The 15000-nt window shown below is 45.4% G+C and overlaps 1 protein-coding gene across 1 annotated transcript in view; it reads left to right on the top strand.

Annotated features, from left to right (window-relative positions):
• The window catches only part of LOC116359714 (janus kinase and microtubule-interacting protein 3-like), an 83560-nt gene that overhangs the window by 50860 nt on the left and 17700 nt on the right, over positions 1-15000 (top strand). Inside the window, exons 5-6 of the mRNA XM_031813056.1 lie at positions 8729-8947; positions 13382-13501. Of these exons, the coding sequence (XP_031668916.1) occupies positions 8729-8947; positions 13382-13501 (339 nt within the window). The remainder of the gene's footprint in view (positions 1-8728; positions 8948-13381; positions 13502-15000) is intronic.

Raw genomic sequence — 15000 nt, 5'->3', positions numbered from 1 at the left:
CCCATGTTAGTTTATATTCTATTCTTATCAGTGTTATGGAGCATGTTACGTGGACATTCATTAAAACACTCCATTTTACACTCCGTTTGACTCTCCTGCGCCTGACTTCCCTGCCACCTATACACACGACTCTGACAGCAGATGGGTGGGTGCAGTAAATCTAGTTTTCACAGAACACAGTGAGTGAAGCCAGCTGGGAGACTCATCCAGACTCCCAAAATCATATTTCACTGCACTGCTTGGCTAAATGGATGCTGTGCTTCTGTGTGGCATGCTTCAGTGGTTGCTGGGATTTCTGAGCATCAGCAGGGCTTTTGAACTATTCTAAAGATTACATCTTGAGATTTGAAGCGCCATGCTTTGAAAAATTCTCTCAGTGCTCTCTGTGTCTGTGTGTCTGTGGCCAACCAATGGTTAGCAGTGTCTGTGTGTCTGTGGCCAACCAATGGTTAGCAGTGTCTGTGTGTCTGTGGCCAACCAATGGTTAGCAGTGTCTGTGTGTCTGTGGCCAACCAATGGTTAGCAGTGTCTGTGTGTCTGTGGCCAACCAATGGTTAGCAGTGTCTGTGTGTCTGTGGCCAACCAATGGTTAGCAGTGTCTGTGTGTCTGTGGTTTACCAATGGTTCAAATCAAATCAAATTTTATTTGTCACATACACATGGTTAGCAGATGTTAATGCGAGTGTAGCAAAATGCTTGCGCTTCTAGTTCCGACAATGCAGTAATAACCAACAGGTAATCTAGCTAACAATTCCAAAACTACTACCTTATAGACACAAGTGTAAGGGGATCAAGAATATGTACATAAAGATATATGAATGAGTGATGGTACAGAGCGGCATAGGCAAGATACAGTAGATGGTATTGAGTACAGTATATACATATCAAATCAAATCAAATCAAATTTATTTATATAGCCCTTCGTACATCAGCTGATATCTCAAAGTGCTGTACAGAAACCCAGCCTAAAACCCCAAACAGCAAGCAATGCAGGTGTAGAAGCACGGTGGCTAGGAAAAACTCCCTAGAAAAGGCCAATACCTAGGAAGAAACCTAGAGAGGAACCAGGCTATGTGGGGTGGCCAGTCCTCTTCTGGCTGTGCCGGGTGGAGATTATAACAGAACATGGCCAAGATGTTCAATGTTCATAAATGACCAGCATGGTCGAATAATAATAAGGCAGAACAGTTGAAACTAGAGCAGCAGCACAGTCAGGTGGAAGTTGAAACTGGAGCAGCAGCATGGCCAGGTAGACTGGTACATGCTGGGTACATATGAGATGAGCATGTAAACAAAGTGGCATAGTTCAAGTGGCTAGTGATACATGTATTACATAAAGATGCAGTAGATGATATAGAGTACAGTATATACGTATGAGATGAATAATGTAGGGTATGTAAACATTATATTAGGTAGCATTGTTTAAAGTGGCAAGTGATATATTTTACATCATTTTTACAGCTAACCCAGGCTGAGACAGTGGACAGTGGGTTTTACAGCTAACCCAGGCTGAGACAGTGGGTTTTGCAGCTAACCCAGGCTGAGACAGTGGACAGTGGGTTTTACAGCTAACCCAGGCTGAGACAGTGGGTTTTACAGCTAACCCAGGCTGAGACAGTGGGTTTTACAGCTAACCCAGGCTGAGACAGTGGACAGTGGGTTTTACAGCTAACCCAGGCTGAGACAGTGGGTTTTACAGCTAACCCAGGCTGAGACAGTGGGTTTTACAGCTAACCCAGGCTGAGACAGTGGACAGTGGGTTTTACAGCTAACCCAGGCTGAGACAGTGGAGAGTGGGTTTTACAGCTAACCCAGGCTGAGACAGTGGACAGTGGGTTTTACAGCTAACCTAGGCAGAGACAGTGGAACGTGGGTTTTACAGCTAACCCAGGCTGAGACAGTGGGTTTTACAGCTAACCCAGGCTGAGACAGTGGACAGTGGGTTTTACAGCTAACCCAGGCTGAGACAGTGGGTTTTTCAGCTAACCCAGGCTGAGACAGTGGACAGTGGGTTTTACAGCTAACCCAGGCTGAGACAGTGGACAGTGGGTTTTACAGCTAACCCAGGCTGAGACAGTGGACAGTGGGTTTTACAGCTAACCCAGGCTGAGACAGTGGACAGTGGGTTTTACAGCTTACCCAGGCTGAGACAGTGGACAGTGGGTTTTACAGTTAAACCAGGCTGAGAGGTCAAAGGGGCAAGTGCAGATTTATGTTGCTTGTAGAAGGGGACCGCATCCCAAATGGCACCCTATTCCCTATTAAGTGCACAACTTTTTTTTACCAGAGCCACATGGTCCCTGGTCTAGAGTAAAGCAGAATATAGGGAATAGACTGCCATTGTGGACTCAGGGTCATTGATCCATGTCACAGCACCTGTCTCCATTCATCTAGGGAGTAACGTTAGCCCCCTCATTTAGGCCTGCCTGCTGATCACCATGGAAACGCCATCTCCAGGGTACATCACTGGCATCATCATCGCTGTGACGATGATTCATGGGGTTTTCACGCCTAAAGCCCACAGAGCTGTTTATTATGGTCTGGCTGGGTTGCTTGGTGACTGGGTGGCTGGGTGGCTGGGTGACTGGGTGACTGGGTGACTGGGTGGCTGGGTGACTGGGTGGCTGGGTGGCTGGGTGGCTGGGTGGCTGGGTAGCTGGGTGGCTGGGTGACTGGGTGGCTGGGTAGCTGGGTGACTGGGTGGCTGGTTAGCTGGGTGGCTGGGTGGCTGGTTAGCTGGGTAGCTGGGTAGCTGGGTGACTGGGTGACTGGGTAGCTGGGTGGCTGGGTAGCTGCTTAGCTGGGTGGCTGGGTGGCTGGGTGACTGGGTGGCTGGGTGGCTGGGTGGCTGGTTGGCTGGGTGACTGGGTGACTGGGTGGCTGGGTAGCCGGGTGACTGGGTGGCTGGTTAGCTGGGTGGCTGGTTAGCTGGGTGGCTGGTTAGCTGGGTGACTGGGTGGCTGGGTGGCTGGGTGACTGGGTAGCTGGGTAGCTGGGTGACTGGGTGGCTGGGTGACTGGGTGGCTGGGTGACTGGGTAGCTGGGTGACTGTGTGACTAGTTGGCTGGGTGACTGGGTAGCTGGGTGACTGGGTAGCTGGGTGACTGGGTGGCTGGGTGACTGGGTGTCTGGGTGACTGGGTGACTGGGTGACTGGGTGGCTGGGTGGCTGGGTGACTGGGTAGCTGGGTGACTGGGTGACTGGGTGACTAGTTGGCTGGGTGACTGGGTAGCTCGGTGACTGTGTAGCTGGGTGACTGGGTGGCTGGGTGACTGGGTGACTGGGTGTCTGGGTGACTGGGTGGCTGGGTGGCTGGGAGACTGGGTGACTGGGTGACTGGGTGACTGGGTGACTGAGAAGAATAGTTAAAACACTTGAATAATACCTCTGGGCCATTCTCACTATATTTCAGTGGTGATGCCACTGGCTGGCTCCAAAATGCCATGGCAACTTATTCCCTGGCCAAAAGTAATGCACTACATAGGGAGAATACAGTGTCATTTGGGACAGCAAGTGTTTGTATGAATTATACCTGTTGTCACAGATACCCCAGCGTAGCTTCCTGACTGATCTAACTCACCATGGCCTGGTCAGTCTAGTGTTGTTCTACTGTCTGTCTGATATAGTGGCTCTGTCACAGTCTAGTGTTCTACTGTCTGTCTGATATAGTGTCTCTGTCACAGTCTAGTGTTCTACTGTCTCTCTGATACAGTGGCTCTGTCACAGTCTAGTGTTCTACTGTCTCTCTGATATAGTGTCTCTGTCACAGTCTAGTGTTCTACTGTCTGTCTGATATAGCGGCTCTGTCACAGTCTAGTGTTCTACTGTCTCTCTGATATAGTGGCTCTGTCACAGTCTAGTGTTCTACTGTCTGTCTGACACAGTGTCTCTGTCACATTGATGACAACTGTAATGTTATTTTAGTAGAAGACCGGTAATTGAGGAAGGTTCAAATGTCTGGTTTAGGTTACTGTCAGTGACATCTACAGACAGAACACTGGAAATTACAGATTAGATACTGTGTAATGAGTTAATGTAGACACAACCTAACAACAGTCTCATGTACAGGTTTCCCCTCGTTTATAACAGAACAACAGTCTCAGAACAACAGTCTCATGTACAGGTTTCCCCTAGTTTATAACAGATCAACAGTCTAATGTACAGGTTTCCCCTCGTTTATAACAGAACAACAGTCTCAGAACAACAGTCTCATGTACAGGTTTCCCCTAGTTTATAACAGAACAACAGTCTAATGTACAGGTTTCCGCTCGTTTATAACAGAACAACAGTCTCAGAACAACAGTCTCATGTACAGGTTTCCCCTAGTTTATAACAGAACAACAGTCTAATGTACAGGTTTCCCCTCGTTTATAACAGAACAACAGTCTCAGAACAACAGTCTCATGTACAGGTTTCCCCTAGTTTATAACAGAACAACAGTCTCAGAACAACAGTCTCATGTACAGGTTTCCCCTAGTTTATAACAGAACAACAGTCTAATGTACAGGTTTCCCCTAGTTTATAACAGAACAACAGTGTTATGTACAGGTTTCCCCTAGTTTATAACATAACACCAGTCTCATGTACAGGTTTCCCCTAGTTTATAACAGAACAACAGTCTCAGAACAACAGTCTCATGTACAGGTTTCCCCTAGTTTATAACAGAACAACAGTCTCATGTACAGGTTTCCCCTAGTTTATAACAGAACAACAGTCTCATGTACAGGTTTCCCCTAGTTTATAACAGAACAACAGTCTCATGTACAGGTTTCCCCTAGTTTATAACAGAACAACAGTCTCATGTACAGGTTTCCCCTAGTTTATAACAGAACAACAGTCTCATGTACAGGTTTCCCCTAGTTTATAACAGAACAACAGTCTCATGTACAGGTTTCCCCTAGTTTATAACAGAACAACAGTCTCATGTACAGCTTTCCCCTAGTTTATAACAGAACAACAGTCTCATGTACAGGTTTCCCCTAGTTTATAACAGAACAACAGTCTCATGTACAGCTTTCCCCTAGTTTATAACAGAACAACAGTCTCATGTACAGGTTTCCCCTAGTTTATAACAGAACAACAGTCTCATGTACAGCTTTCCCCTAGTTTATAACAGAACAACAGTCTCATGTACAGCTTTCCCCTAGTTTATAACAGAACAACAGTCTCATGTACAGGTTTCCCCTAGTTTATAACAGAACAACAGTCTCATGTACAGGTTTCCCCTAGTTTATAACAGAACAACAGTCTCATGTACAGCTTTCCCCTAGTTATAACAGAACAACAGTCTCATGTACAGGTTTCCCCTAGTTTATAACAGAACAACAGTCTCATGTACAGGTTTCCCCTAGTTTATAACAGAACAACAGTCTCATGTACAGGTTTCCCCTAGTTTATAACAGAACAACAGTCTCATGTACAGCTTTCCCCTAGTTTATAACAGAACAACAGTCTCATGTACAGGTTTCCCCTAGTTTATAACAGAACAACAGTCTCATGTACAGGTTTCCCCTAGTTTATAACAGAACAACAGTCTCATGTACAGGTTTCCCCTAGTTTATAACAGAACAACAGTCTCATGTACAGCTTTCCCCTAGTTTATAACAGAACAACAGTCTCATGTACAGGTTTCCCCTAGTTTATAACAGAACAACAGTCTCATGTACAGGTTTCCCCTAGTTTATAACAGAACAACAGTCTCATGTACAGGTTTCCCCTAGTTTATAACAGAACAACAGTCTCATGTACAGCTTTCCCCTAGTTTATAACAGAACAACAGTCTCATGTACAGGTTTCCCCTAGTTTATAACAGAACAACAGTCTCATGTACAGGTTTCCCCTAGTTTATAACAGAACAACAGTCTCATGTACAGGTTTCCCCTAGTTTATAACAGAACAACAGTCTCATGTACAGGTTTCCCCTAGTTTATAACAGAACAACAGTCTCATGTACAGGTTTCCCCTAGTTTATAACAGAACAACAGTCTCATGTACAGGTTTCCCCTAGTTTATAACAGAACAACAGTCTCATGTACAGGTTTCCCCTAGTTTATAACAGAACAACAGTCTCATGTACAGGTTTCCCCTAGTTTATAACAGAACAACAGTCTCATGTACAGGTTTCCCCTAGTTTATAACAGAACAACAGTCTCATGTACAGGTTTCCCCTAGTTTATAACAGAACAACAGTCTCATGTACAGGTTTCCCCTAGTTTATAACAGAACAACAGTCTCATGTACAGGTTTCCCCTAGTTTATAACAGAACAACAGTCTCATGTACAGCCTTCCCCTAGTTTATAACAGAACAACAGTCTCATGTACAGCTTTCCCCTAGTTTATAACAGAACAACAGTCTCATGTACAGCTTTCCCCTAGTTTATAACAGAACAACAGTCTCATGTACAGGTTTCCCCTAGTTTATAACAGAACAACAGTCTCATGTACAGGTTTCCCCTAGTTTATAACAGAACAACAGTCTCAGAACAACAGTCTCATGTACAGGTTTCCCCTAGTTTATAACAGAACAACAGTCTCATGTACAGGTTTCCCCTAGTTTATAACAGAACAACAGTCTCATGTACAGGTTTCCCCTAGTTTATAACAGAACAACAGTTATTTAGTGAGTTTCTCTGTTGGCTTCCTGACAGGTTGATTTGTGATGTAGCTAAATGCTAGCTGGGTTGGGACTGTTGTGAATAGAAGCATGCAGAATTGCAGAGATCCGTTAGAGCTGGGTCATGTGTGCTTTTCCCAGGACATTACCAGGACTATTTCATGTCATTTCACTGAGATTGGTTTGTTGTGATCTCGTTGAATGTGACCCTAGACTGTTGATGTTGCCAGGAAACACAAGTGTGATCTGTAAAATGAATTGATTACAGGAAAGAAACAGTAGATCTGTGGAGGATCTTATTGTGCTTCTAATGTTTAGTAACTACAGGATGCACCAAGGAAGCTCCTGTTCTCTGAATGGCCAATCAAACAGGGCGGGGCTTGTGGCTGGTCCTTTTTTCATGGTGACAGCTGAACAGAACAGTAGCCTACTGTGTGTGTGCATGATGTGGCTCTGTGTGTGTGTGTGTGTGTGTGACTTATATGCATGCACACTCATACTCGACTGTTCTCCTCTGTTCTGTTATCCTCTGTTCTGTTCTCCTCTGTTCTGTTCTGTTCTCCTCTGTTCTGTTCTACTCTCCTCTGTTCTGTTCTCCTCTGTTCTGTTCTCCTCTCCTCTGTTCTGTTTTCCTCTGTTCTGTTCTCCTCTGTTCTGTTTTCCTCTGTTCTGTTCTCCTCTGTTCTGTTCTCCTCTCCTCTGTTCTGTTTTTCTCTGTTCTGTTCTCCTCTCCTCTCCTCTGCTCTGTTCTGTTCTGTTCTGTTCTCCTCTCCTCTGCTCTGTTCTGTTCTGTTCTGTTCTCCTCTCCTCTCCTCTGCTCTGTTCTGTTCTGTTCTCCTCTGTTCTCCTCTGTTCTGTTCTACTCTCCTCTGTTCTCCTCTGTTCTGTTCTACTCTCCTCTGTTCTGTTCTGTTCTGTTCTCCTCTGTTCTGTTCTCCTGTGTTCTGTTCTCCTGTGTTCTGTTTTGTTCTCCTCTCCTCTGCTCTGTTCTGTTCTCCTCTGTTCTGTTCTCCTCTGTTTTCCTCTGTTCTGTTTTCCTCTGCTCTGTTCTGTTCTGTTATGTTCTCCTCTGTTTTCCTCTGTTCTGTTCTGTTCTCATCTGTTCTGTTCTCCTCTGTTCTGTTCTCCTCTGTTCTGTTCTCCTCTGTTCTGTTCTCCTCTGTTCTGTTCTCTTCTGTTCTGTTCTCCTCTGTTCTGTTCTCCTCTGTTCTCCTCTGTTCTGTTCTCCTCTGTTCTGTTCTCCTCTGTTGTTTTCTGTTTTCCTCTGTTCTGTTCTGTTCTCCTCTGTTCTGTTCTCTTCTGTTCTGTTCTCCTCTGCTCTGTTCTGTTCTGTTCTCCTCTGTTCTGTTTCCTCTGTTCTGTTCTGTTTTCCTCTGTTCTGTTCTGTTTTCCTCTGTTCTGGTCTGTTCTGTTCTGTTCTCCTCTGTTCTCCTCTGTTCTGTTCTCCTCTGTTCTGTTCTCCTCTGTTCTCCTCTGTTCTGTTCTCCTCTGTTCTGTTCTCCTCTGTTCTCCTCTGTTCTGTTCTCCTCTGTTCTGTTCGCCTCTGTTCTGTTCTCCTCTGTTCTGTTCTCCTCTGTTCTCCTCTGTTCTCCTCTGTTCTGTTCTCCTCTGTTCTGTTCTCCTCTGTTCTCCTCTGTTCTCCTCTGTTCTGTTCTCCTCTGTTCTGTTTTCCTCTGTTCTGTTCTGTTCTCCTCTGTTCTGTTCTCCTCTGTTCTGTTCTGTTCTCCTCTGTTCTCCTCTGTTCTGTTCTCCTCTGTTCTCCTCTGTTCTGTTCTGTTCTCCTCTGTTCTGTTCTGTTTTCCTCTGTTCTGTTCTCCTCTGTTCTGTTCTCCTCTGTTCTGTTCGCCTCTGTTCTGTTCTCCTCTGTTCTCCTCTGTTCTGTTTTCCTCTGTTCTGTTTTCCTCTGTTCTGTTCTCCTCTGTTCTCCTCTGTTTTGTTCTGTTCTCCTTTGCTCTGCTCTCCTCTGTTCCCCCTTCCTCTGATCTCTTCTGTTCTCCTTTCCTTTGTTCTCCACTCCTGTGTTCTCCTCTGTTCTCCTCTCCTCTCATCTGTTCTCCACTGTTCTGTTCTCCTCTCCTCTGTTCTCCTCTGTTCTGCTCTGCTCTGCTCTGTAGATGGATGAGATTAAGGTAAAAGACAGAGCATGCTGTGTGCTGGGGAAGGAGCTGGGTGTTCAGGCTGGACACACTCAGAGGCTCCAGCTGCAGAAGGAGGCTGTGGATGAGCAGCTAGCCCAGATCAGAAGCAGAGAGGTTGGGGCAGGAGGACACCTCCACAGCCCCAAACGAGACGCTCCTTACCCCAGTGGTGCAGGAGACACCTCAGAGAGCCTCGTAAGCAATCTCTCTCCCTCCATCTCGCCTCTCACTACTGCATAATGCAGGCTACCCCTCCATCTAGCCTCTCCTGCTGCGTCATGCAGGCTATCTATAGACCTACCTCCACAAACGCAAGGCCCTTTGTTGCCTTTGCAACTTTAAATCTAGCTAACGTGTTTATTTTGCTTTCTTTGTGCTTCACATTCTTTATCTGTTTCTAGACGCTTAAATGGAGTCTAGAGATCTGCCCTGGCTGAGCCTAGATTTTCTCTATTACCGCACCCAGCACCAGTCCTCTCACCTTCCTTTACTATCTATTACTGCACCCAGCACCAGTCCTCTCACCTTCCTTTACTGTCTATTACTGCACCCAGCACCAGTACTCTCACCTTCCTTTACTGTCTATTACTGCACCCAGCACCAGTCCTCTCACCTTCCTTTACTATCTATTACTGCACCCAGCACCAGTACTCTCACCTCCCTTTACTGTCTATTACTGCACCCAGCACCAGTACTCTCACCTTCCTTTACTGTCTATTACTGCACCCAGCACCAGTCCTCTCACCTTCCTTTACTATCTATTACTGCACCCAGCACCAGTCCTCTCACCTCCCTTTACTGTCTATTACTGCACCCAGCACCAGTCCTCTCATCTCCCTTTACTGTCTATTACTGCACCCAGCACCAGTCCTCTCACCTCCCTTTACTGTCTATTCCTCCACCCAGCACCAGTCCTCTAACCTTCCTTTACTGTCTAATCCTCCACCCAGCACCAGTCCTCTCACCTTCCTTTACTGTCTATTACTGCACCCAGCACCAGTCCTCTCACCTCCCTTTACTGTCTATTACTGCACCCAGCACCAGTCCTCTCACCTCCCTTTACTGTCTATTACTGTACCCAGCACCAGTCCTCTCACCTCCCTTTACTGTCTGTTCTTCCTCCCAGCACCAGTCCTCTCACCTCCCTTTACTGTCTATTCCTCCATCCAGCACCAGTCCTCTCACCTTCCTTTACTGTCTATTCCACCACCCAGCACCAGTCCTCTCACCTTCCTTTACTGTCTATTCCACCACCCAGCACCAGTCCTCTAACCTTCCTTTACTGTCTATTCCTCCACCCAGCACCAGTCCTCTCACCTTCCTTTACTGTCTATTCCACCACCCAGCACCAGTCCTCTAACCTTCCTTTACTGTCTATTCCACCACCCAGCACCAGTCCTCTCACCTTCCTTTACTGTCTATTCCTCCACCCAGTACCAGTCCTCTCACCTTCCTTTACTGTCTATTCCTCCACCCAGCACCAGTCCTCTCACCTTCCTTTACTGTCTATTCCACCACCCAGCACCAGTCATCTCACCTTCATTTACTGTCTATTCCTCCACCCAGCACCAGTCCTCTCACCTTCCTTTACTGTCTATTCCTCCACCCAGCACCAGTCCTCTCACCTTCCTTTACTGTCTATTCCACCACCCAGCACCAGTCCTCTAACCTTCCTTTACTGTCTATTCCACCACCCAGCACCAGTCCTCTCACCTTCCTTTACTGTCTATTCCTCCACCCAGCACCAGTCCTCTCACCTTCCTTTACTGTCTATTCCTCCACCCAGCACCAGTCCTCTCACCTTCCTTTACTGTCTATTCCTCCTTCCTTTACTGTCTATTCCTCCTACCTTTACTGTCTATTCCTCCTTCCTTTACTGTCTATTCCTCCTACCTTTACTGTCTTCCTCCTACCTTTACTGTCTATTCCTCCTTCCTTTACTGTCTATTCCTCCTCCCAGCACCAGTCCTCTCACCTTCCTTTACTGTCTATTCCTCCACCCAGCACCAGTCCTCTCACCTTCCTTTACTGTCTATTCCTCCACCCAGCACCAGTCCTCTCACCTTCCTTTACTGTCTCTTCCTCCACCCAGCACCAGTCCTCTCACCTTCCTTTACTGTCTATTCCTCCTCCCAGCACCAGTCCTCTCACCTTCCTTTACTGTCTATTCCTCCACCCAGCACCAGTCCTCTCACCTCCCTTTACTGTCTATTCCACCACCCAGCACCAGTCCTCTCACCTTCCTTTACTGTCTATTCCTCCACCCAGCACCAGTCCTCTCACCTCCCTTTACTGTCTATTCCACCACCCAGCACCAGTCCTCTCACCTCCCTTTACTGTCTATTCCACCACCCAGCACCAGTCATCTCACCTCCCTTTACTGTCTATTCCTCCACCCAGCACCAGTCCTCTCACCTTCCTTTACTGTCTATTCCTCCTTCCTTTACTGTCTATTCCTCCTTCCTTTACTGTCTATTACTCCTACCTTTACTGTCTATTCCTCCTACCTTTACTGTCTATTCCTCCTTCCTTTACTGTCTATTCCTCCTTCCTTTACTGTCTATTCCTCCTTCCTTTACTGCATATTCCTCAACCCAGCACCAGTCCTCTCACCTTCCTTTACTGTCTATTCCTCCTTCCTTTACTGTCTATTCCTCCTTCCTTTACTGTCTATTCCTCCTTCCTTTACTGTCTATTCCTCCTTCCTTTACTGTCTATTCCTCCTCCCAGCACCAGTCCTCTCACCTTCCTTTACTGTCTATTCCTCCTTCCTTTACTGTCTATTCCTCCTTCCTTTACTGTCTATTCCTCCTTCCTTTACTGTCTATTCCTCCTTCCTTTACTGTCTATTCCTCCTCCCAGCACCAGTCCTCTCACCTTCCTTTACTGTCTATTCCTCCTTCCTTTACTGTCTATTCCTCCTTCCTTTACTGTCTATTCCTCCTTCCTTTACTGTCTATTCCTCCTCCCAGCACCAGTCCTCTCACCTTCCTTTACTGTCTATTCCACCACCCAGCACCAGTCCTCTCACCTTCCTTTACTGTCTATCTGCAGATACGATGTTCTCTAACCTTCCTTTACTGTCTATTACTGCAGATACGATGTTCTCTAACCTTCCTTTACTGTCTATCTGCAGATATGATGTTCTCTACTGTTGAAAGATGTCTTCTGCACCACTGAATCAGGAATTCTCGAGACGTTTATAGATGGTTTTGTTTCGATCTCGTTCTTTCGTCTTCAGCTCTTTATTTTGATATTTTCTAATATTCAAGCTCATAAATATATATATATGGATCTCTGAATTTTAAACACAGTGGATACTAAAGTCTGCACATTTCAATGTTTTATTCATATTTTACAGCAAATTCCTTGTAATCAAATTGACACACGTCACCTTTCCCTGTTGAAGAACTACATGTGTTTATGTTCCAGCTGTTCCTGCCTGCTGTGCACCAGTCCGTGGCCTGTGACTTCCTCAATCTATAAGCACATCACCTGAACACCTTCACACTGTCACCAATATTCACACTCCCTTACACTCACCTACTCATGCTTACAGAGTAGACACCTGTTATTTCAACAGGCTACTTACTTATTATTATTATCGGCATACCTCTCAATGTAGTTAGTCTCTTCTCACAGCTGCTGAGTCTGAGCGCCATGAGTCAGGAGTAGCTGGGGCCAGCTTTGGGGTCAATTCCAATTCAAGTCAGTCAATTCAGGAAGTAAATTGACGTTCCAATTCAAGTCAGTCAATTCAGGAAGTAAATTGACGTTCCAATTCAAGTCAGTCAATTCAGGAAGTAAATTGACGTTCCAATTCAAGTCAGTCAATTCAGGAAGTAAATTGACGTTCCAATTCAAGTCAGTCAATTCAGGAAGTAAATTGACGTTCCAATTCAAGTCAGTCAATTCAGGAAGTAAATTGACGTTCCAATTCAAGTCAGTCAATTCAGGAAGTAAATTGACGTTCCAATTCAAGTCAGTCAATTCAGTCAATTTTTTTAAAGGCATCTTATTTTCAATGACTTCTCAATAAACTGAAAAGAAGATATTTGTTTTTAAATGTTAAATTCAAATCATTTCCTGAATTGACTTCCTTCAATTCAAAAGGACCCCAACCCTGATGAGTAGCAAGCAAGGCTGCACTGTAATAAACACCATAGTAAGCGACCGTAGCCTATTGAATAGTGTTTTCATTTTCACGGCAGAAAATGGATGTATTTTTCTGTTTATTATTTGTTCTGTGTAAGAATGAATGCACCCACTGTCCACTTTATTACACTGTTATTTAGATAAATCCATGTGTAAGAATGAATGCACCCACTGTCCACTTTATTACACTGTTATTTAGATAAATCCATGTGTAAGAATGAATGCACCCACTGTCCACTTTATTACACTGTTATTTAGATAAATCCATGTCAACAGGAACCCAGAAGTTTCCAGGTGTATTTTACCACATTAACTGGCGCTAACTGGAGTGTTTACAGTGAAGGTCCATAGGGCTTTCGATAAGTGGGGTTCCGTGGGTGAGGCCAAATATACTGTAATAATATAGCCTGGGGATGGTGTTTGAGTGTGTGGATGGTGTTATTCCCAGTAATCTGCAGTTGGTGTGTGTTTCAGGAACAGCAGTTGGATGAGAAGGACGTGCGACGCTTCCAACTGAAGATCGCTGAGCTGAGTGCCGTCATCCGCAAACTGGAGGACCGCAACGCCCTCTTGTCAGAGGAAAGAAATGAACTGGTGAGCCGTTCTGACGTCTTCTAATCACAAGTATAAACCGGGTGGTTCCAGCCCTGAATGCTGATTGGCTGGAGGACCTCAATGCCCTCCTGTTTGGTTCTGGTATAACAACCACGTTTGGTATTGGATCATTTTGGTTCTGGTATAACAACCAGGTTTGGTATTGGATCAGTTTGGTTCTGGCGTTTAAAACAGGTTTGGTATTGGATCAGTTTGGTTCTGGCTTAAAAAACAGGTTTGGTATTGGATCAGTTTGGCTCTGGTATAACAACCCGGTTTGAAATTGGATCAGTTTGGTTCTGGCAACCTTTTTTCAAAATTTGCGTGACCTTTGACCCACATATTGTGAAACAAAATGCATCAACAACATAGTGAGTGTTACTTTACTCACCGCGAACGGCCACCAGCGTTTACTCACTTTTCTTTTCCAACACATCGCTGCCTGTCAAGCTGAGAACCTTCCTGTCTTTGCAATACGTTCTCACTTATTTAAAGAGCTTCTAAGCCGAGTTTACGGGACCATGTCACCGGTCCCAATACAAGCTGAGAACCTTCCTGTCATTGCAATACGTTCCCACTTATTTAAAGAGCTTCTAAGACGAGTTTACGGGACCATGTCACCGGTTCCAATACAAGCTGAGAACCTTCCTGTCATTGCAATACGTTCTCACTTATTTAAAGAGCTTCTAAGACGAGTTTACGGGACCATGTCACCGGTTCCAATACAAGCTGAGAACCTTCCTGTCATTGCAATACATTCTCACTTATTTAAAGAGCTTCTAAGCCGAGTTTACGGGACCATGTCACCGGTTCCAATACAAGCTGAGAACCTTCCTGTCATTGCAATACGTTCTCACTTATTTAAAGAGCTTCTAAGACGAGTTTACGGGACCATGTCACCGGTTCCAATACAAGCTGAGAACCTTCCTGTCATTGCAATACGTTCTCACTTATTTAAAGAGCTTCTAAGCCGAGTTTACGGGACCATGTCACCGGTTCCAATACAAGCTGAGAACCTTCCTGTCATTGCAATACGTTCTCACTTATTTAAAGAGCTTCTAAGCCGAGTTTACGGGACCATGTCACCGGTTCCAATACAAGCTGAGAACCTTCCTGTCATTGCAATACGTTCTCACTTATTTAAAGAGCTTCTAAGACGAGTTTACGGGACCATGTCACCGGTTCCAATACAAGCTGAGAACCTTCCTGTCATTGCAATACGTTCTCACTTATTTAAAGAGCTTCTAAGCCGAGTTTACGGGACCATGTCACCGGTTCCAATACAAGCTGAGAACCTTCCTGTCATTGCAATACGTTCTCACTTATTTAAAGAGCTTCTAAGCCGAGTTTACGGGACCATGTCACCGGTTCCAATACAAGCTGAGAACCTTCCTGTCATTGCAATACGTTCTCACTTATTTAAAGAGCTTCTAAGACGAGTTTACGGGACCATGTCACCGGTTCAAGTCCAAGTACCAATGCCGTTTCAAATCCAATTG

The sequence above is a fragment of the Oncorhynchus kisutch genome, unplaced genomic scaffold, assembly GCF_002021735.2.
Source record: "Oncorhynchus kisutch isolate 150728-3 unplaced genomic scaffold, Okis_V2 Okis04b-Okis11a_hom, whole genome shotgun sequence".
Lineage (NCBI taxonomy): Eukaryota > Metazoa > Chordata > Actinopteri > Salmoniformes > Salmonidae > Oncorhynchus > Oncorhynchus kisutch.
Note: the sequence above shows the minus strand (reverse complement) of the source record. Positions and strands in the feature narration are given on the sequence as shown.